This window comes from Hypanus sabinus, chromosome 26 (genome assembly GCF_030144855.1).
Source record: "Hypanus sabinus isolate sHypSab1 chromosome 26, sHypSab1.hap1, whole genome shotgun sequence".
In the NCBI taxonomy this organism is placed as follows: domain Eukaryota; kingdom Metazoa; phylum Chordata; class Chondrichthyes; order Myliobatiformes; family Dasyatidae; genus Hypanus; species Hypanus sabinus.
This window is the reverse complement of record NC_082731.1, coordinates 40,415,788-40,439,764: the sequence shown is the minus strand read 5'-3', so window position 1 is coordinate 40,439,764 and position 23,977 is coordinate 40,415,788. Positions and strand designations below refer to the sequence as shown.

The 23,977-nt window shown below is 37.4% G+C and overlaps 1 protein-coding gene across 1 annotated transcript in view; it reads right to left on the bottom strand.

The window, feature by feature from the left end:
- clptm1 (CLPTM1 regulator of GABA type A receptor forward trafficking) overlaps positions 1–23,977 on the bottom strand; it is a 74,314-nt gene that overhangs the window by 22,215 nt on the left and 28,122 nt on the right. The window contains exons 5-7 of the mRNA XM_059950915.1: positions 8,487–8,604; positions 5,656–5,741; positions 5,452–5,572 (exon numbers count right to left, since the gene is read on the bottom strand). Of these exons, the coding sequence (XP_059806898.1) occupies positions 5,452–5,572; positions 5,656–5,741; positions 8,487–8,604 (325 nt within the window). The remainder of the gene's footprint in view (positions 1–5,451; positions 5,573–5,655; positions 5,742–8,486; positions 8,605–23,977) is intronic.

Here is a 23,977-nt window from a genome sequence, read left to right as displayed (position 1 = left end):
GCCCCTGAAAAATTCATCACTTTTATAGATAAAAAATTCCTTTGATAGGAATAATCCAGTTAATAGGTTACGTAATTAAAACAATTACATCATGTGGATAACGCGCTAAAACTTTGCCAATGAAAAATGAGAAAGGTGATGAACCGTTAGTTTAACAGCTATACTGCTTTCTGCCAGTGAGTGAAAAAAGCACGAGTTTGTTAAAAAGTACAAATCTTATAAAAAGTGTTATTAAGAAATACTTGGTTTTCAGCAGAAATATAAATCATACTCCTCTCTCCTTGTACTATAATAAAATGGTCATAAAGCAATTTACCCAGCTTCTTCAATTTATGAAATTTCACATTAAAACATTTTCCAGGAACATATCACTATTATAAATCAAGAAATGGTTGTACATCACATGAAATCCTTTGGAGGCTTGGCAGGTACACATATGCTTTAACTGCTTCCTATTGATACATAGGTTGTCATCTTCCAAAATTTGACAAATTCTGAAGCAGTTCCATAAACTGCAAGGTTGCAAATGTAAGCTCATTATTTAGGACAGAGAGAAAAGATAGAATTGCAGACCAATTCATTTGACGGTAAGGTGAATTTTTGGCTTTAAGATAAAAGGGACAGGAAATTGATTAATAAGGGACAGAACAGATTTACGAAAAGGAAACTTGTGTGATAAATTTCTGAAAAGACCTCTGGAAGTAGTAACAAGTAAAACTGATAAGAACAAACCAGTTAATGCAGTTTTATTTTATTTTATTTAGAGATACAGCATGGTAACAAGCCATTCCAACCAAACGAGCTCACACTGTCCAATTACACACTTGTGACCAACTAACCGATTACCTGCACATCTTTGGAAGGTTGGGGGAAATCAGAGCACCCGGAGGAGACCCACACACGGGGACAATGTACAAACTCCTTACAGGCAGTGGTGGGAATTGAACTTGGGCTGCTGGCACTGTAATAGCATTATGCTAACTGCTATGCTATTATGCAGCCTTTTAACTGAACTTCTAAATTATATTGTCACGAAAGAGATTATTGAACATAATTAGAGCACACAGTAATGAGGTCAAAATACTGACAGGAGTTGAGCATCACTTAAAACACAAGTTAAATGGGCCAATTTTTCAGGCTACGTCTAGTGCTGTGCTGGGAAAGTGGTCTTAAGGTTAAATATCTGGGGTTCAGATATTTACGTTCTATAACCAAGATTTTTTTTTAAGGAGGTGATGAAATGCAATATAAAAGGATACGGCAAAAGGGGAAGTGTTTGGGGTTGAGTAGGATCCGGGATCAGCCATGATGGAACAGTAGAACAGACTCGATGGGCTGAATGGCTTAATTCTGCTCCTGCGTCTTACGGTCTAATATGTTCCAGCTTACTATTGTTACAAAACTGGGCAAGCTGCATGAGCCAACAAAGATGCAGGGCTTTCAAGGAAATTGTGCCAAGACGAGTGATAGGGTAAGGGCAAGGCAGTTGGAATGTAACATGAGACAGTTAGCCTGTTTAGAAAAGGGAAATAAAAGGCAGGGTGTTCTTTCTAAATGATGAGAGTTGGTGTTCAAAGAAATTCAAATGTGTGTTTACATTACAATTGCAAGAAGTGCTCTGGTGAGACCCCATCCTAAATTGTACATGCCTGGTCTCCCTCCTTAAGGAGGATATACTTTTAAGATGAGCATTTTTGTCACATGTACATCAGAACATTAAAACACAGTGAAATGTGTCGTTCACATCAGCAACCAACGCAGTCCGAGAACGTGCTGGGTACAGCCCACAAGTGTCACCACACTTCTGGCACCAACATAGCATGCCCACAACTTACCAACGCTAACTTGTATGGGAGGAAACCCATGTGGTCACGGAGAGAACATACAAACTCCTTACAGGCAGCAGTGGGTTGTTGGCACTGTAATAGCACTTGCCCAAACCTGTGTGGAGCAAAAGTTCACCACGTGGATTCCTGGGATGGCAGATTTGTGATAAAGGAAAGTTCTAAAAAAAAATAGGTGATCAAATTTGAAAGGTTTGGAGAATAAGGAGTTATGCTGCACAAAGTCAGCCAGGAATTTCCAGGGAGATGATCTGTATGAACAGCCATATGAGGAGCAGGATTCTGTGAAGGTTTTTTTTAAATATCCAATATAGTTAATTAAATTCTTTGCTCTCGTACTCAGTGTGATTGCGAAGAAAGTAAGGTTTCTCTAGGTATTTAGCCTCGTAGTTGTCTGGGAGCATGTAGCTCATCCACCTCAGCTACATAGAAAATGGGAATATACAGGGTCAGCACAAAAGCACAGCAGTTAGCGTAACACTATTACAGCGCTAGAGACCCGCATTCAATTCACACTGCTGGCTGTAAGGAGTTTGTATATCTACCTACAACTGCATGGGTTTCTTCCAGGTGCTCTGGTTTCCTCCTACAGTCCAAAGAGTACCAGTTGGTACTCTTTGGTACCAGTTGGTAGGTTAATCAGTCTTTGTAAATCATGCTGTGAGTAGGCTGTGGTTAGATAGATACTTTATTGATCCCAAAGGAAATTACAGCATCTCAGTAGTATTACAAGTGCACAGATATAAGTATTAGAAGAGAAGTAGAAACAATACAAGAATAAAATAACCACCCCATAAGGGGTTAAATTGGGGGTTGCTGGGTGGCACAGCTCGAAAGGGCAGAAGGATCTATTCCATGCTGTATCACAATAAATATTTTAAGACAATGAAGCAGCTGGTATAAGTTGTAACAGGACAAATATTGCTTCTGAAACAAGTCAAACTTGCTTCATGTGATTGGCCTTGACAATACAAATAACAAAGGGTCCCATGAGAGATAAACAAGACCTTGTTATCCCATTGACATCAGACAGCAGGGAACAGCTACATGGCAGAAAAGAAAGGAAAGCTCCTATTAATCACTGAAGGAAGGATTGATCTGTGAGTACAGATGGGCAAAAGAAGTGGATACTAATAAAGGGCTGATGATAGGATGGATGCAGTATTGATTAACTGAATTGAAAGGTTATTATAATCAATATTGACCAGCAGCAGCTATTTCATTCTGGGTTAAGAAATGATAACCAAACGTCTATATATTGGTCACAAGAATGATCATCTATGTGTACATTAAAAACCGGATAATTCAGGACAAATAACTATCATCAAGATATCACAGCCTTTGTTATGATTTTAAAGTTATTCCAGAATACAATTTCTTGCTCAAATTAATCTGTGAACAAAGAAACCAGCTCTTTATTAAGTCCTCGTGCAATAGCAGCCACGGTCCACCAGAATATCAAAAAATATTAGCATCTATTGTCCCAATACTTGTTACTTATCATCCATATACACTGGTCCCAAAGTGGACTTGCCCAGCCCAATCCCTATAACTCCCCTCCAGCACCTTGCCAAATACTCCAGTTCTAATTTTGGCATCCTGCTTAATCCCACCCCTTCTTCCTTTTAAATATACTTTGGCAAATAAGTCATCAGTTGTAGATCCAAGTGACCACCAGGTTCAAGAGCAGTTACTACCCCACAACTATCAGGCCCATGAGCAAAGGGGATAACTACAATCATTTGCCCATCCATTGAGATGTTCCCACAACCAATCGTCTCACTATAATGACTCTTTATTTATTGTTATTTATTTATATTTGTATTTGCAGTTTGTTGTCTTCTGCACTCTAGTTCATCTTTCATTGACCCTGTTTTAGTTACTATTCTATAGATTTGCTGAGTATGCCTGCAGAAAAATGAATCTCAGGGTTGTATATGGTGACATATATGTACTTTGATAGTAAATTTACTTTGAAGTTTGAAGAATGTTACAGAAATCTCTCCCTAGCTTCATCATCATGGCTAAGGCATCTATGTTAATTCCCATTTTCATGTTTAACTCCAGATTATTCTTAGAACATGGAGTCGCAGAGTGATACAAGGAAAAAAGCTCTTTGGCACAATGTGTTCATACTGAACATCAAGCTTCCACTTACATGAAATCCACTTTATTCTCATCAATTCTCTTCAGATTCTACTGTTCATTAACACACTCAGGGTGATTTAGAGAGGCCAATTAAATTACAAACCCACAGGTCTTTGAAATGAGGGAAGAAGCTTGGAGGAAACTCACACAAAATGCTGGAGGAACTCAGCAAAAAAAGTACTTTTTTTCCATAAATGCTGCCTAGCCTGCAAGAGTTCCTAAAGCATCTTATGTGTGTTGCTCGTATTTCCAGCATCTTCAGATTTTCTCCTGTGAGGAAACTCACATGGTCTTGGGGGGGAAACATACAAACTCCACACAGAGAGCATCCATGGTCAGAAGCTGGCAAGCAGTGGCTTTATCGGCTGCTCTGACACCATACCACTCTCTACTGTGTTGGAAAACGTTTTTTAAAAACTAATACTTTTTATAAAATTTGTACTTTTTAAACAAACATGTACATTTCACACTCCCTCACAGAAATTGGTACAGCAGCAACTAACAGTTTATCATCTTTGTTATTCATTGGCTAAGTATTAGCACATTACCCAAGTGATGTAACTGCTTTAATTATGTAGCCTATTAATTACATTCAAAGTACCCTGTTATAGTTACTATTCTATAGATTGTATAAATTATACAACTTTGAGATTTGTTTACTTACATGTAGCCACAAAGCAAAAAACCTGAAAGAACCTAATTAAAGGAAAAAATAAAAAGACCAACACCCTATGAGCAAGGGAAAGGAAAAAAAAACACAAATCGTGCCAACCAATTGAAGAGATCAAGATTTCTGAAGTGGTAATTAATTCATCTCTATCAATGGAATATCCCTTATCTGAACTATAAAAGTGAGGGATTTTTTCAGAGGCGCCATCTTTATTCCTTTGACTTACACCCCTTAGCATTAATTCCCCTCAGCATAGTTTCTCAGCTTTTCATTTAGCTTGCTCAGAATTTCCACGTTTGTACTCAAAAATCAAATGAAATATTGGAATTAAAGCTGCTCGTCATTTCTGACCCCTGGAAGAACGCTAAGGATCAGAAATTAAACAGGGATCCGACAGCCGAAAACACAAGATGAATGCCCAGGAAACTGACAGGAGCAGGGTGAAATGCCAAAGCAACTGCCATATTAAAACACAATTGATCATACTATGAAGGTTATAGCACAGAGGAATGAAGATCACCCACGTCATCAGAAAATGTGCTAATGGCACTAATCCACAGCATAGTAGGTTTTCCTCCAAGAGGACCACAACCTTGACATTGGGTTTGGGGGCTTGTGCACCTCAATGGCCCAGAGAGCTACGTTGGGTGGAGTCAGGGCTTTATGCTTTGGCCATAGGTTTGGGAGCCCTGCCCCAGTGTATCTGCCGGCTTGCTAGGCCATTACAAAAAATGATGAACTAATGATGGAACGGAAGGTTTAACACAAGGCTTAAAATTATTCACTTACACTGATCAAGAGGAGGTGGCACTGCGCCCATTGCCCATGACGTGTGATCATCCACTATATGAACTGTGAGGTTTGGGTGCCAGTGGGAGATTATTTCAACTGGCCCATAGTCTTCAGCTCGCTGCAAGAGAAATGCACAGGCAATATTATTAAAAAGCATTGAAACCATGTCTTATTCAAGGAAGTACACGTTGAAAACTGTACCTTAATTATTTCAGGATCAGCATCCGTTTGCCCCGTCAGAAGATTTTTTGTCTTTTGAAACTTTCTCCTCTTATACTTGTTTAACACTAGAACACAGAACATCGATCATTTCAGCACGTACAGGCGCTTCAGCCCACAACGTTGTGCTAACATTTTAACCTACTCCAAGATGAATCCAACCATTCTTAACATTCAATTTTTCTATCATCCATGTGTCCATCTCAGAATTTCTTAATTGATTCTCATGCAGGGGTTCTCAACCTTTTTTATGCCATGTACCCATACCATTAAGGAGTCCGTGGACCCCGGTTGAGAACCCTTTCCCTAATGTATGTGTTTCTACCACCATCCCTGGCGGGGTGCTCCACACACTCACTACTCTTTGTATAAAATAACAAACTTACCTCTGATATCATCACACACTGCCCCCCCACCTATACTTTCCTCCAATCACCTTAAAATGATACCCTTTGTATTGGCCATTTCCGCTCTGGGAAAACGTTTCTGACAGTACATTCAATCTATGGTTCTTAACATCTTATTAAGTCACCTCTCATCCACTTTCATTCCAAAGACAAAAGCCCCAGCTCACAGAACCTATCCTCAAAAGACATGTTCACTAATCCAGGTAGCATCCTGGTAAATCACCTCTGCAGCCTCTCTAATTCTTCTACATCCTTCTACCAGAACTGAACACAATACTCAGAAATGTGAAACGTACACAGTAATTAATGCATGTTTGGAACTGTATATCTTTATTCATTTTGGAAATATGGGCTTTGTAAGCTCAATTTATTGCCAATCTCAAATTTCCCTTCAACAAACTGACTTGTTAAGCCATTTATTTATTGAGATACAGCACAGAATAGGCCCTTCCAGTCAGTCGAGTTGTGCTGCCCTGCAACCCACGATTTAACCCCAGCCTAATCAGAGGACAATTTACACTGACTAATTGATCTACCAATCGGTACTTCTTTGGAAACCCACACAGTCATGGGGAGAACATATAAACTCCCTCCAGACAGCAACAGGAGTTGAACCTGGGTCACCTCAACTGTAAACCACTAAGCTACTGTGCCACCCCACTAAGAGGAAACCCTTGTGGTTACAAACTTTCTTACAGAAGACACTGGAATTGAGTCCCGAGTTGTAAGAGCATCATGCTAACTGCTACACCACCACCCCAGATCTACACTAGACCCTGGAATATGCTCTCCTGAAGGACACTACTGAACCAGATTGGACCTCAAGCTAATCCAGTCACTTCACGCTCACTTTCACCAATAGATTTTCTTATTCCAGATTATACAGTTGTCAATGAAATATTTGAACATGCATCTCTAAACCTATAGATGTTGAATCAGCAATTACATCAGTGTGTTCTACAATTCAAAATACCATATAACAATTACAGCACGGAAACGGGCCATCTCGGCCCTTCTAGTCCGTGTCTAGAAGAATACTTACTCTCTCCTAGTCCCACCGACTTGCACTCAGCCCATAACCCTCCATTCCTTTCCTGTCCATATACCTATCCAATTTTACTTTAAATGACAATATCAAACCTGCCTCTACCACTTCTACTGGTACCACTCTCTGAGTAAAGAAGTTCCCCCTCATGTTACCCCTGAACTTTTGCCCAACTCTCAACTCATGTCCTCTTGGTTGAATCTCCCCTACTCTCAATGGAAAAAGCCTTTCCACATCAACTCTATCAAAATTTTAAATACCTCTATCAAGTACCCCCCCCCCAAACCTTCCACCCTCCCAAGAATGAAGACATAACTTCATTTATAACCATATAACAATTACAGCACAGAAACTGCCCATCTTGGCCCTTCTAGTCCTTGCCGAACGCTTACTCTCACCTAGTCCCACCAACCTGCACTCAGCCCATAACCCTCCACTCCTTTCCTGTCCATATACCTATCCAATTTTACCTTAAATGACAATATTGAACCTGCCTCTACCATTTCTAGTGGTAGCTCGTTCCACACAGCTACCACTCTCTGAGTAAAGAAGTTCCCCCTCGTGTTACCCCTAAACTTTTGTCCCTTAACTCTCAACTCATGTCCTCTTGTTTGAATCTCCCCTACTCTCAATGGAAAAAACCTATCCACGCCAACTCTATCTATCCCCCTCATAACTTTAAATACCTCTATCAAGTCCCCCCTCAGCCTTTTATGCTCCAAAGAATAAAAACCAAATAAAGAATAAAAACTTGTTCAACCTTTCTCTGTAACTTAGGTGCTGAAACCCAGGTAACATTCTAGTAAATCTTCTCTGTACTCTATCTATTTTGTTGACATCTTTCCTATAATTTGGTGACCAGAACTATACACAATACTCCAAATTTGGCCTCACCAATGCCTTGTACAATACCAGCTCTATGTAGATGAGACATCATTATAGGATTGGTATTATGATTATTCCGGTGCTTATGCTAATTACCCAACACAGTAGCAAAACCAAGGATGGTGATACAATCAGTAGGAAGATTTTACTTCTTTCTTTCGTTAGTTATTGATACAGAGCAGAGTAGGCCCTTCTGGCTCTTGGAGCCATGCTGCCCCAGCAACTCCACAACCCCAATTAACCCTAACCAAATTGCAGGACAATTTACAATGACCAATTAACCTACCCATTACGGTTTTAGATTGAGAGAGGAGCCCGCACATTCCACAGAGACCAATCACAGGATGGAGTCAGAACTGAACTCCAAACTCCGGAACACGCCGAGCTGTAATACCGTTGCAGTAACCACTACTGACACATTCAGGACATAAATGTAACAACAATTTTTTTTTAAAGAAAACAATCTTTTGACTTACTTCTCGTTGTGGACACAGTGGCTAAGCGCTTATACTGTCCTTTCCTCATTGGATCTGGATGAAACCCACTCTTGGTGAAATATATGTGAATGTACATGGAACCATTGGATCTTATATGCTGAAAAGAGAATAAGGTGATGCTGGTGAAGCACAGTGACGACTTGCTGGTAGCACACAAAACAATAAATTACTGTATTAAACTGTCGCTGATACAATTAACAGCCTGTAATTTCTCTTCCACAGTTGGGCTTTCGACTCTCCTGCATTACCTGGAATTTCAGCAGTGCGCACTGAAGTCTCGTAGGTGCAGGATGGTTGTGGCATGTTGGGTACAGGCCAAATCGAAGTGGCAGGGCCTGGACCTGAAAGTGGGGAATGAGCCAATATTTGGCCATTGCTGGAATGAATTTGGAGGCAATTCAAAGTGGCAGAACCGAGGCAAGGCAAGTAGAGACAAGGAGGTGTTGAGGCAGCAGGGCAAGACAGCGAGAAACAACCCGAGTTTGCCAATTTAAGTACCAGGCCAAGGGCAAGGAACATGGTGATGTTCAGATAGCTGCTCCTGGATTGGCTGCAGTGATGGCTGGCTTTGTGGCTGTGGACTCACTTTTGGGAACTTGAGTTCTGAAAGTTATTTGCTGACTTGTACTGCTTGCACAATTTTTTCCTGCACATTCGGTGATTGATGGGCATTTTTTAATGGGTTCTATTGAGTTTCTTTGCTTTGTGGCTATAAGGAGAAGGATCTTAAAGTTTTATATAGTATACATACTTTGATAATAGATGAATTTTGAATAATTGATTTTTTTTAAATTACACTTTCACCAGTTCTAAATGTATAAAGAGAAATTTGGTAAATGAGCAATTTGCAAATCTTTATGCCTAGTGTATAGCGAGAGCAGCCAAGGAATATCTCAGCAGTACTGTTTTTTGTTTACATAACAAGATAAAATAAGGTTTAATTGAAAAGATTTGTGGATTGGACTCTTTAGTTCATGCTATGATGACCTTCTGGCTTCTGTTCATTTCTGTTGCTATTTTGGCTGATTTTGAATCGGAAATGCCTGCAAACAAAGTACACTGAGCTGAATTGAGTACGCCTGAACATTTTCGATTTTGTGCTTTATAATCTGTCTTTTACTCGTTTTTGTCATCGTTTGTGCGATATGTTTCATTCTGTGTATACAGAGGAATGGGTGTGATGTTTTTCTCTTTGAACAGGTTCCATGGTTTTTCTTTTTCTTGTGGCTGCCCATGTGAAGACGAATACCCGGGTTGTATACTGCACATATACTTTGATAATAAACATACTTTGAATCTTTAAAACTGTTTACCAAGGTAACTTTAATCATTCTCTTTATTACCCATCATTTGAAAATATATTTAATATTAAAGATTGAACAGTTAAACTCAAACAACAGATCTAGAAAGATGAGTGCAGATTCTATTATCAGACCATATGAATGGCATTACAAGTTACTAAATGACAAGGAATAAGTACGACACAATTGAAGTTTTCTCCTCAGTATAAGGAGACTGAGGGATGACCTGTGAAGATACTTAATGCTAAATGATGTCGGACAAGGTAAAGGCAGCTGAGATTTACTTGCCTTCTTGGTTCAGGGTGAACTCAGGCATGCACAATGAATGCTGACAGCTATGCCCACATCTCATGAACAAAAGGAGACAAACCAGAACAATTTTCTCGGGGGGAAAAAATTCAGCTACACAAGAAAATAACTGTAAGATCAGAACCAAATACGATCCTTTAGACATACTGAACTTTTTCAGGTTAGAGGACAAAAGACAAGGTTATCAATGAAATCAAAGCAGAAAAAAAGAGTCAAAATAAGCATCGTTTAATATCACTGCAATCTGTTGTGAAATTTGTTGTAAAAATCTACAAATTACAGTAAGAAAAAATACATACAGTACAGTGCAGTGCAAAAGCCTTAGCCACATATATATAGCTAGGGTACCTAAGACTTTTGCACAGTGATATAGTAATTTTATGTATTACACTGTACTGCTGCAGCAAAAAAGAACTCATTTCATGACATATGTGAGTGATGATAAACCTGATTCTGATCTGGGTCTCTATTGTGGACTGGGAGTGGGAGGGGGCAGGGAGGGGGAATCATGGTTGGGAAAAGGGGAAGAGAGAGGGGAGAGAGCAAGAAGCACCAAAGAGACATTCTGTAATGATCAATAAATCAGTTGCTTCGAATCAAATGACCTGTTTGGTGTCTTAGGACTGGGTGCCTGCACCCATGCCACCCTCAGCCCTTGGCCCTCCTCTGCCATCTGTCCCACACCCCTCCCACAGGGCTCCGCCCTCGCCGTTCCCAACATCCTTTGCTCCCACCAGATTTACAAACTTGCTCTCAACTCCACATTAGCAAACACAGTACTGTGCAAGTTTTAGACATCTTAGTTATATTATATATAGTGCCCAAGACTTCTGCACTGCACTGTATGTATAAAAATTAATGACATAAAGAAAAGAGCAAAAATAATGTAGTGTTCATAGGTTCATTGTCCAATCAGAAATCTTTCTTTCTTTTTCAATCTTTTTATTGATTTTCACATATACACAAAAAAATAACATAGTAATAAGTAAATTATAAATACAGTAGACTTGAAATCACATTGATAATAAGATAATAATATCCTACTAAACATCAACAAAAGAAAATACCTTAATCAAGTCCACATGATTATATGAAAAAAAAACAAAAATAACCATTAAAAAAGAAAAAAAAATATTAAAAAATATGTGAGAAAAAAAAATATATATATTAAAAAAAAAATAAAACACTAAACTAAACTAACATAGGCAATAATAACAGTTTACAAGTATAAGATAGTGTCAAAGAACTCCGGAACTCCATACCTGAACATGAATAAGCAGAAAGGTCTGGAGAAGGCCAAATTAATTCATATGAAAATGTCGAATAAACGGTCTCCAAGTTTCTTCAAATTTAATTGATGAGTCAAAAATAGTGCTTCTAATTTTTTCCAAACTCAGACAAGAAATAGTTTGAGAAAGCCATTGAAATGTAGTAGGAGGATTTACTTCTTTCCAATTTTGTAGTATAGACCTTCTGGCCATTAATGTTACAAAAGCAATCATTCGTCTGATTGAGGGGGAAAACTGATTGCCATCTTCATTTGGTATGCCAAAAATTGCAGTAATAAAATGAGGTTGTAAATCTATATTCCAAATTGAGGAAATAGTAGTAAATATATCCTTCCAATAATTATGTAAAGTGGGACATGACCAAAACATATGGGTCAATGAGGCCACTGCTAAATGACATCTGTCACATAGAGGGTTAATATGAGAATAAAATCGAGCAAGTTTATCTTTAGACATATGAGCTCTATGTACAATTTTAAATTGTATTAAAGCATGTTTAGCACATATAGAAGAAGAATTAACCATTTGCAAAATTTTTTCCCATTTATCTGTTGATATGTTGTATTGAAGTTCTTTTTCCCATTCTTGTTTAATTCTAACTGATATTTCTGGTTGTATCTTCATAATCATATTATAAATAAAAGCTACTAATCCCTTCTGACAAGGATTTAAGATAAAGATCAAATCTGTAGTGTCCATCAAAGTTGAATTAGGAAAAGATGGTAAAACTTTATGTAAAAAATTTCTAATTTGTAAATATCTGAAAAAATTAGATTTAGGTAATTCAAATTTATTAGAAAGTTGATCAAATGACATCAAAGTATCTTCAAAAAAGAGATCACGAAAACATTTTATACCTTTCCTTTTCCATATGTTAAAAGCTTGATCTGTCCAGGAGGGTTTGAAAAAGAAATTAAATAAGATAGGGCTATCAAGAACAAAGTTTTTCAAAATAAAAAACTTACGAAATTGAAACCAAATTCGTAATGTATGTTTAATAACAGGATTAAATATTTGTTTATTAAATTTAACTAAATCCGCAGGAAGACAAGAACCAAGAACAGAGAATAGAGAATATCCCTTTACCTCATTACATTCCAAATTTACCCACTGTGGGCACAGTGGTGAATCCAAATCTAATTTCCAATACAATAAATTACGAATATTATTTGCCCAATAATAAAATCTAAAATTAGGTAAAGCTAAACCACCATCTTTTTTTGATTTTTGTAATTGCTTTTTACTTAACCTAGGGTTTTTATTTTGCCACACAAATGAAGAAATTTTTGAATCAATGTTATCAAAAAAAGATTTAGGAATAAAAACTGGTAGGGCTTGAAATAAATATAAAAATTTCGGTAAAATCATCATTTTGACAGCATTAATCCGACCAATTAATGATAAAAACAAGGGAGACCATCTTGTAGTAAGTTGATGAATTTGATGAAGCATAGGTAAAAAATTCAGTCTAAATAAATCTTTATATTTCTTGGTAATTTTTATACCTAGATAAGTGAAGTTATCAGTAACAACTTTAAATGGTATCCTATCAGTCAATAAAGTTTGTGCATTTAAAGGAAATAATTCACTCTTATCTAAATTTAGTTTATAACCAGAAAAAGTACCAAATTGAACCAACAAGGATAAAATAGCAGGAATAGACCTATCAGGGTCAGAAATATATAACAGCAAATCATCAGCATAAAGAGATAATTTATATAACTTCTCATTACGGGTAATACCAAAAATATTAGGAGATTCACGAATAGTAATAGCTAAAGGTTCTAATGCAATATTAAATAATAAAGGACTTAAGGGACAACCTTGTCTCGTACCACGAGATAATTGAAAAAAAGAGGATCTGTGGTTGTTCGTAAAAACAGAAGCAACAGGTTTATGATATATTAATTTAATCCATGATATAGAATTAGGACTAAAATTAAAATTTCTCAATGTATTAAATAAATATATCCATTCAACTCTATCAAAAGCTTTTTCAGCATCTAATGAAATAACACATTCTGGGATTGTGGGTGGTGAAGTATGAATTATATTAATCAATTTTCTAACATTAAAAAAGGAATACCGATTCCTCATAAAACCAGTTTGATCTTCTGAAATAATCTGAGACAGTACTTTTTCTAATCTAATAGCTAAAATTTTTGTAAGAATCTTAGAATCTACATTTAATAATGATATAGGGCGATAAGATGTACATAAAGTAGGATCTTTATCTTTTTTAAGAATTAGAGAGATATTAGCTTCATAAAAAGATTGAGGTAATCTCTTCTTAGCAAACGCATCATTAAAAATTTCACATAACCAAGGAGAAAGCAAAGAAGAAAAAGTTTTAAAAAATTCTACTATATAACCATCAGGACCAGGAGCTTTCCCTGAGTTCATTGATGAAATAGCCTCTCCTATTTCCACTATAGAAATAGGAGCATCTAACAGACTATGATCTTCATCAGTCAGTTTAGGAATACTCAAATTGTTAAAAAAATTATCTATCATGGACTGGTCACCATCAAATTCTGAATGATATAAAGATTTATAAAAATCTTGAAAGGTATTATTAATTTCTTTATGATCAGTAGTTAAATTACCGTCTGATTTGCGAATTTTAATAATTTGTCGCTTAGTCGAGATAGCCTTTAATTGATTAGCTAACAGTTTACCAGTACGGTCACTATGAATATAAAATTGAGCCCTGGTCCTAATTAATTGATTTTCAATTGAAGAAGATAATAGTAAACTATGTTCCATTTGAAGCTCAACTCTCTTCTTATAAAGTTCTTTGGTAGGAGTCACGGAATAAATCTTATCAATTTCCTTAATTTTATCCACCAATAAAGCAATATCTAAATATCTTTGTTTTCTTTTACCAACAGAATATGAGATAATTTGACCACGAATAAAAGCCTTAAAAGAGTCCCAAAGTATTCCTCTGTCGATTTCTTCAGTACAGTTTGTAGAAAAGAACAAGTCAATTTGCTGTTTTATATAAGTAATAAATTCTGGGTCTTGAAGCAAAGTAGCGTTAAGTCTCCAAGATCTGGTGTTATTGGAATAGTCCGAAATCTTAATAGATAACTTCAAAGGTGCATGATCCGAAATAGTAATAGAATCATATTTACAATCAATAACATCCGTTAATAACCGATGATCAATAAGAAAATAGTCAATTCTAGAGTAGCTATGATATACATGTGAAAAAAAAGAAAATTCTTTATCTTTAGGGTTCAAAAACCGCCATATTTCTGTAATTCCCGAGTCAACCAAAAATGAATTAATAAGTAGGGCTGATCTATTCGGAAGAGTGCGAATAGGTTTAGATCTATCCATCGAAGGATTCAAACAACAATTAAAATCTCCACCCATTATCAACATATATTCATTTAGATTAGGAAGAGAGGTAAATAAACGTCTAAAAAATTCAGGGCAATCAAAGTTTGGAGCATAAATATTAACTAGAACAACTTTCCGATGGAAAAGTAAACCAGTTATCAACAAAAATCTACCCTGTGGGTCAGAGATAATTTCATGATGTGTAAACGATATTGAGGGATCTATAAAAATAGACACACCCCTAATTTTGGCGGTACAATTCGAATGAAATTCCAGAACCTAAAAAAACGTTGATTATCCTCCCTCCTGATATGGGTCTCCTGTGCAAAGATAATATTAGCATTCAGTCTATGGAATACTTTAAATATTTTTTTGCGTTTAATCGGATGATTTAAACCATTAGTATTCCAGGAGATAAAGTTAACAGATCTATCCATCATACCAATATTAATTGTGTGTATCATAAAAGGTTAAAAAGACACATAACCCACAATTCAGGAAGGAGGAAAATTGATTCAGGAGCAGCCGGAGAACATGACACCTCAACAATATTAGTAATTTAAAGTCGGCCCATAAACTAAAAGCAAAAAAATAAAAAGCAAAAGCGTGAAAAAAGATCCCTACCCCCTCCCCCCACCCTTCGAAAAAAAGCCAAGCGGCAGGCGCATAATCTAATACTAATATTACCCCCATTTCAAGATGGCAGCTCTATAAAAAAAAAGATTAGAAGAAAACTATATATCACCCAAATTAAAATATAGAGTTGCAAAAAAAAAAAATATATCAATCAGAATAATAAAAAAAACTAATATAATACAACAATCATTAATAAAAAAAAGGTATAAACGTCAAAATTTAAAAGTGTAGTATACCTTTAAAAAAAAATCCCATATTCAAATACAAGATGACGTTTCAAGAGCAAAGACTTATGGGAAGAAGAAACGCCATTTTGAAAAAACCATATTACTAAATACAAATGTGAGTTCAGCAATCTGTTAAAAGACAAAATAACATTTAAAAAGAAAGGGATATAGTACAGTACAGCATCTATATAAAAAAAACTAAAAGTCCAAAACATTCGTCCCATATCTGAGTACAGGCAAACAGATAAATGCTTGTAAAAAACAGAATCTTACGGGAAAAATAAACAACTTAAAAAAAAGATAAATCCTTAATGCAAAATATAAACGTATATAACCAAAACAGAAAGAAAAAAAAGAATATTATCAAAATTAAAAAAAAACATCTATAAACAATGAAGCTAGTAAAAAAAAACCGGACCCATAGATCAAAAAATAAAAAGTTATAACCCAACTTCATAGGTTAAAACTTAAAATAGAAAGATATCCTCTCTCCGAAAAATCTTCCACATAACACATAGTTCAAGTTGCAGTAGAAGATCGAAATTCTCCAACAAATTTCTTCGCTTCTTCCAGAGTGTTGAAAAATCGTTGACTGTAGTCGGGCAGCACAATTCTAAGCTTCGCTGGATACATTAAAGCTTGTTTAAGTCCGATCGAATGAATCTCTGCCATCACTGGTTTAAAAGCGATCCTGGCTCTCATTACTTCAAAAGAATAATCCTCGACTATTCGAAACTGAAAGTTTTTGTAGGAAATCATACCTTTTTTACGAGCTAATCGAATTAGAAGCTCTTTCTCACGAGGATAATGAAGGCGAACAATCACCGCTCGTGGTTTATCAGGCACAGACGAAAACCTCGCAACTCTGTGAGCGCGGTCGATAACAGGTTTAGTTTGCAAACCTTCATCACCGAAAATTTCCCATAGTAAATTAGAGAAAAATTCAGTTAAATCACCGGACTCAACTTTTTCGGGAAACCCGATAATACGCAAGTTCTGTCTGCGAGATCGATTTTCGAGATCAGAAATTTTAAACTTATACTGATCTACAGTCTTAAGAGTCGATTGTACCTTCTTATCCAACACTTCAATTGTACGTACTTTTTCAACAATTAATTTTTCAAGAGTCGCCAACTTATCTTCATGCCGCTGAATAACCGATGCCTGCGACTGAAACTTAGTATCAAGCGATTTAACAGCTCCTTCAAGTTCAGACATTTTCGTGGTAAACGTGTTTTCCAAACTTGCCATTTTACTTTCCAAACTTGCCATTTTACTTTGCAGCTTGTTATCCAAACCTGCAAGTTTAGTGTCCAGAAGATTAGAAATTGTTTCAACAGATAAAGGCTCCTTAGACGATTTCTTACTTGTAGCCATTTTAAGTTCGGCAAAGTTAGATCAAATATAGTTTTAAAAGAAAAAAAAGTCAATCGAAAATATCAACTCATTTGATTAAATTCGAAAAGATTAGATTAAAGGGTGATTATAGTTAGAAAAGTGAAGAGCGCCTAAAAGGCAGATGTTTACGTCGCCATCTTGAAACTCCACCCCCAATCAGAAATCTGATGGCAAAGGGGAAGACGCTGTCCTGAATTGTTGAGTGTTTCTTCAGGGCTCCTGTACCTCCTGATGATAGTGATAAGAAGAGGGCATGTTCTGGGGGGATTGGGGGCCTGGGGGTCCTTAATGATGGATGTGTTCTCTTTGAAGCATCCGCTTTTGATTATGTCCTCCATGCCAGGGCGTCAAGTGCTCATGATGGTGCTGGCTGAGTTTACAACTTGCTGCACTTCTTTCTGATCCTATGCCGTGGCCCTTCCATACCAGGCAGCAATGCAACCAGTTAGAATGCTCTCCACGATACAGCTGTAGAATTTGCTGGACTCTTTGGTGACATGCCAAGTTTCCTCAAGATCGTAATGAAATGTAGCAGCTATTGTGCCTTCTTTATAATTGCATTGTTAAGTTTGGCTCAGGAGAGACCTTTAGAGATGTTGGCAAATCAGCATTAATCTGGTCGAATTGGACTGATAGGACTAATCCTACAACCCTCCAGATCGCAAAGCTCTTGGCAGTATAGCGTCAGTTGCCATTATACTTAACCCTCCGATGCTTCTCTGCACAGTTCCTATTAACTCCTTACCATCTTTGAGAAATTCTACAAAAGGGAGATAGTTTTATAAAGATCTTAGACAGGAAGAAATGGATATGGTCCAGTCCATCACAGGTAAAGCCCTCCCAACCATCAAGCACACCTACATGAAGCATTGTTGAAGAAAAGTAGCATCTATCATCATGGACCCCCAGTGCCCAGGACATGCTCTCTTCTTGCTGCTACACCACCAGGTTCAAGAACAGTTATTACCCCTCAACCATCAAGGCCCTTAAACCAAAGAAGAAAACATCTCTCAACTTCACTTGCCCCATCATAGCTCCACAACCATGGACTCTTCATCTCATGTTCTTGATCATTTATTGCTTATTTATTTATTATTGTTCCTCCTTTTTGTACTTGCACAGTTTGTCATCTTTTGGACTCTGGTTCAATGCCGCAGTTGGGCAGTCTTTCGATAGATTCATTGAGTATGCCCACAAGAAAATGAATCTCAGGTTTGTATATGGTGACACATATAAGACCATAAATACAGGAAAAGTAAGCCAATCGGTCCATCGAGACTGCCCCACCATCCAATTATTCCAGTCATCCCCACTCCCCTGCCTTTTCCCCATACCCTTTGATGCCCTGGCTAATCAAGAACTTATCTCTGCCTTAAATACACCCAATGACTTGGAATATGTATGCTGATAACAACATTTGCTTAGGTCTTGTATATCACTGAGACAATTTATATGCCTCAATTTTCATCATTTCTATGCTTATTCTTTAGGTAGCAATTGCTTTGGACTGTTTCAGCTGATATTCATCAGAAAAAGACAAAGAATCTCTTATATTTGCAAGTGGAATTAGGTCCTCTTATACGTGATAATTTATGTTATTAAGACAGAGGCTATACTTCATTAGGAGTTTTGGTAGGTTGCCAAAAACATTCGCAATTTTCTACAGACGTTTTGTGACGAAAGCACTCTAAATGGCTGCATCACTTGGCTGGTACGGGGAGGTGGGGGCAACTGCACAGCTGCAGGGAGTTGTAAGCCCAGGACATCTTCAAGGGGTGGTACCTCAAATAAGGCCCCCACCACCCAGGACATGCCTTCTCACTGCTACCATCAGGGAGGAGGTATAAAAGCCTGAAGGCACATACACACTCAATGATTCAGACACAGCTTCTTCCCCTCTGCTATCTGATTTCTGAATGGACATCGAACCCATGAACACTACCTCACTACTTTTTTTAATTTCTTATTTTTTGTGATACTTATTTCATTTAACTACTATATTTTATATTATTTATACACACACACACACACACACACACACACACACACACAGTTCCAAGGAAAAGTTTGTGAAGCCTTTGCAATTACCTGGTTTGCTGCATTAATTGCTCATAAATTGTGGCCTGATTTTCATCTAAGTCACAATAATAGTCAAACACAATCTGCCTAAACTAATAACACACGAAGAATTGTACTTTTCATCTCTTTATTGAACACATTGTTTAATAATTCACAGTCCAAGGCTGTTCATGCAAACTATCCCAGAAGAATTGATGAACTAAAATAGTTTTGTATGGAGGAAAGGTCTAAAATTCCTCCTTGCTGTATGTGAACCCTTGTGTTGCACAACTGGTAGAACCTCCTTTAGCAGCAATAATCTCCACATAATGTTTCCTTTGATGCTGATCAGACTTGCACAAAAGAATAGAAGAATTTTAGACCATTCCTCCATACAAAACTATTTCAGTTCATTAATATTTCTGGGATACCTTGCACGAACAGCCCTCTTCAGCTCATACCACAGCATCTCAGTTGACTGAAGGTCTGGACTCTGACTTGGCCATTCAAAACTTGAATTTTCTATTTTTAAACCATTCTGTTGTTGATTTACTCTTGTGTTGCGGATCATTGCCTTGTTGCAACACCCAGCTTCTGTTAAGCTTCAGATGACAGACCGCTACCCTGAAATTCTCCTGTAAAATGTCTTGATTCAATTTTGAATTCATTGTTTGCTCAACAATTGCAAGACGTCAAGGCCCTGAGGCAGCAAAACAGCCCCGAACCATGGTGCTCCTTCCACTATGGTTCACGGTTGGGATGAGGTTTTGGTGACGGTCTGCAGTGCCTTTTTCCCTCCATTGTTGCAGCAGTGCTTGGAACATCCAAGTGGTCCTTTACAAATCTGAGACATGAAGCAATGATATTTTTGGGTGGTGGCGGCAGTGGTTTCCTCCGTGGTGCCCATCCATGGTCTTGTTCAGTGTTTTTCTTACACTGAATTGAATTGACTTCATTACTTACATCCTTCACATACATGAGGAGTAAAAATCTTTACGTTACGTTTCCATCTAAATGTGCAATCATAGTAATTTATAATGAATAGAACAGCCAAGGTGACATAGAATACACTCAAATCAGCGTAAGTTAATCAGTCTGATGGCCTGGTGGAAGACGCTGTCCTGCAGTCTGTTGGTCCTGGCTTTTATGCTGCAGTACTCAGGTGATAGCAGCTAGAATAGATTGTGGTTGGGGTGACTCGGGAGCCCAATGATCCAAAAGGCCCTTTTTACACACCTGTCTTTGTAAATGTCCTGAATCATGGGTAGTTCACAACTACAGATGCGCTGAGCGGTCGGCGCCACTCTCTGCAGAGTCCTGCGATTGAGGGAGGTACAGTTCTCATACCAGGCAGTGATGCAGCCAGTCAGGATGCTCTCAATTGTGCCCCTGTTTTCGGGGCCCATATTCAACCGTCTGAAGTGAAAGAGGCGCTACTGTGTCTTTCTCACCATGGAGCTGGTGTGTACAGACCACATGAGGTACTAGGTGACGTGGATGCTGAGGAATTTAAAGCTGTTTACCCTTTCAACCCTAGATCCATTGATGTCAATAGGGGTAACCCACCTCCATTCCTCCTGTAATCTACAATCAGCTCTTTTCTTTTTGCGACACTGAGGGAGAGGTTGTTTTCTTGACACGACTGTGTCAGTGAGATGACTTCTTCCCTGTAGGCCACCTCACTACTGTTTGAGATAGGCCAATCAATGTAGTGGTGTCAGCAAATTTAATTAGCAGATTAAATTAATTTAATTAGCTGTGGGTGGTGACACAATCATGGGTATACAGAGAGTAAAGAAGGGGGCTTCACACACAGCCCTGAGGGGCTCCTGGATTGAGAGTCAGAGGGGTGGAGGAGAGGGAGCCCACTCTTACCACCTGGCAGCAATCTGACTGGAAGTCCAGGATCCAGCTACACAAGGCAGAGTCAAAGTTGAGGTCTCTGAACTTCTTCTCCCAGCCCCATATACATCCACCAGCCCTACCCTCAAATCTAATCCTAAGGTACAAGGGGGTACACACCTCCACCAAATCAATGTGTACCCTGATTAACCTTGGCCACACCCACACAAACCCAATGATTTGTGTAAGGAGGAGCAAAACCCAATAAAGGAAAGTGACGGACCTGGTTAATGAAGGCGTGGGCCAGATCAAGGTGGCAAGGTTGAGTGACACTGGATCTCGAGTGACGAGGTCAAGGAGCACAAGAGGGATGATTCTCTCGCTGCCCGCGTGCTCTCAGCTCTGTTCATAACGGACACATGAAAAGAGACTTCAGCAAGTTGTAGAGATTTCTGTATATATTTTGCTGTCACCCTTGGGTTCTTCTTCACCTCCTTCGGCATTCATTGATTGGAACACCTGACTCCAAATAGCTTTTGTAGAACCCATTACTCCAGAGGTTCACATAATTTTTTGAACCCAGACTGTGATTGTTTAAACGGTGCACTCAGTATTGACAAGAATCGAGTCTCAAGGATTCGCTCCAATCCTTTTACTTTTTTTTAAACCTACAAACACCCCCAATCAATCTTTTTCTACCTATTCTAAAGGGGTTCAGACGTATGAAATTTTTTTCAATTGTTTGAATCATTTTCAACTCGTTGAAATGTCTAAAGCAAAGGAATCGAAACAGACGAAAGAACCGTTAACTTTAGAAGCAATTGCGAAGCTTATGGACGACAGACTTGAAAAACTGGAGAATCAATTATCCTCAAAGCTTTCTACGTTCGATGAAATTTTAAAGACACTTGACGCAAAACTTCAATCACTTACACTGGATTCACAAAAACAACAAACAAGTATTTTAGTCCTTGAAGATGCTGCTCGCCAGAGAGATCGAATAATTGAAACTTTGCAACAACAGCAAGTTTCGACTTCTCAACAGCTGGATCGTTATAAATCTAAAATCACTGATCTTGAAAACCACTCTCGAAGACGAAATCTCCGGGTAACTGGGATTCTGGAAAAATTTGAGAACGGCGATCTCACTGTATTTTTCTCCAAATTTTTAATGGATGTCTTCGGCTCAGAAATGCTGGATACCCCTCCAATAATCGACCGTGCACATCGCATTTCTCGTTTTCAATCAGATTCAGGTTTGAAACCACGACAAGTAATGCTTGAGTGTTTGATTCGGGCTGCCCGGAAAAAGGCTACGATCAGGTTTCAAGATTTTAAATTCCGTATTCTGGAAGACTATAGTCCCGAAGTTTTAAAGGCAAGAATGGCTTTAAAATCGGTTATGTCGGAAATTCATCAGGAAGGCTGCAAGCAAGCGCTGTTATTTCCAGCACATTTGAGAGCTACAGTCAATGATGGACTTTATTCGCTGTTCAAATCTCCAGCGGATGCTCAAAGATTCCTTGAAGAATAACACTTTATTGTTTCTACGGGTTGACTAATGTAATAATTAGTTTATAGATTTGGATCTTTTATAAAATGATTTTTTTTACGTGACGGCTTACACGTATTTCTTATACATGGTAAAAGTCCATTTTTGGTTTATTCTGAGTTTGTTCTTTTTATATTATTAATCTGTTAGTTTTGAAAGTAATTCATTAGGGTTTTCTTTTAAGTTCATATACACTTTTTTACATTTTTAACATTTAAATATTAAGATTTTTTTTTAAATGTCATTTCTTCTTCCTGAAAGACCTTAGTGCTTGGAACGTCACATCCGTTTTGATGTGTCTGAATAAGTTTAAGGACTTTCTTTTAAAACACTAATACAATATTATCCATTTATGGATTTTATCATTTTAATTTTTTTAATCCTTTTGCTTTATATATATATATAAAATACTAATTTTATACTTTGATTTTTGTTATACTAACCCTTTCTTATAATATGGGTGGTTTGTATCTTTTATTTAACTTTGTTTTGTTTGAGTTGCTGTCTTGAGACATGGGGGTAAATTTAGTATTAGATCGCTTGCTTGCCTCTTTTTGGCTTTTTTCCTGGGGTTTTGAGGGTGGAGGGAGGGGGATTTTTCTTTTTTCTTTTCTTTTTGCTTGCTTCACGCTTAGTTTTACTTCATGGGCTGATTCGAAACTACAAAAATGGTTGCAGTGTCATGACTTCCGGTTCCTCCTTGAACTTACTTCCCTCTTCTGGATTCATAAGTTCACCTTTTTTTTAACCTTGTGTTAATTGTAATAAATATTGGCAATATGGATAAGATTATTAATTTTTTTTCTTGGAATACTAATGGTTTAAATCATCCGATCAAACGGAAAAAAATATTCAAAGTATTCCATAGAATGAATGCTAATATTATCTTTGTACAAGAGACTCATGTGAGGGAGGTGGATAGTCAACACTTTTTTAGGTTTTGGAAAAGACAACAGTATTACTCAAATTCCCAAGCCAAAGTAAGAGGTGCTTCCATTTTTATAGATTCTTCAACCTCCTTTATACACTATGAAACAATTTCAGACCCACAAGGTAGATTTTTGCTTGTTACTGATCTACTTTTTAATCAAAAAGTTGTTTTAGTTAATGTTTATGCTCCAAACACTGACTGTCCTGAATTTTTTAAGTGTCTATTTACATCCTTTCCTAATTTGAATCAGTACATGCTGATAATGGGTGGGGATTTTAAACTGTTGTTTAAAACCTTCAATGGATAGATCTAAGCCCACCCAAGCTCTTCCAAATAAATCGGCCTCTCTTATTAATTCCTTTATGATTGATTCTGGAATTTCCGAAATTTAGCATTTTTTACACCCCAATGACAAAGTTTTCATACTTTTCTCATGTTTATCATAATTATTCAAGAATTGATTGCTTTTTTATTGATCACTGTTTACTTACAGATGTTATCGATTGTAAATATGACTCCATTACCATTTCTGACCATGCACCTTTGAAGCTATCTATTAAGACAATGGACTCATCGACT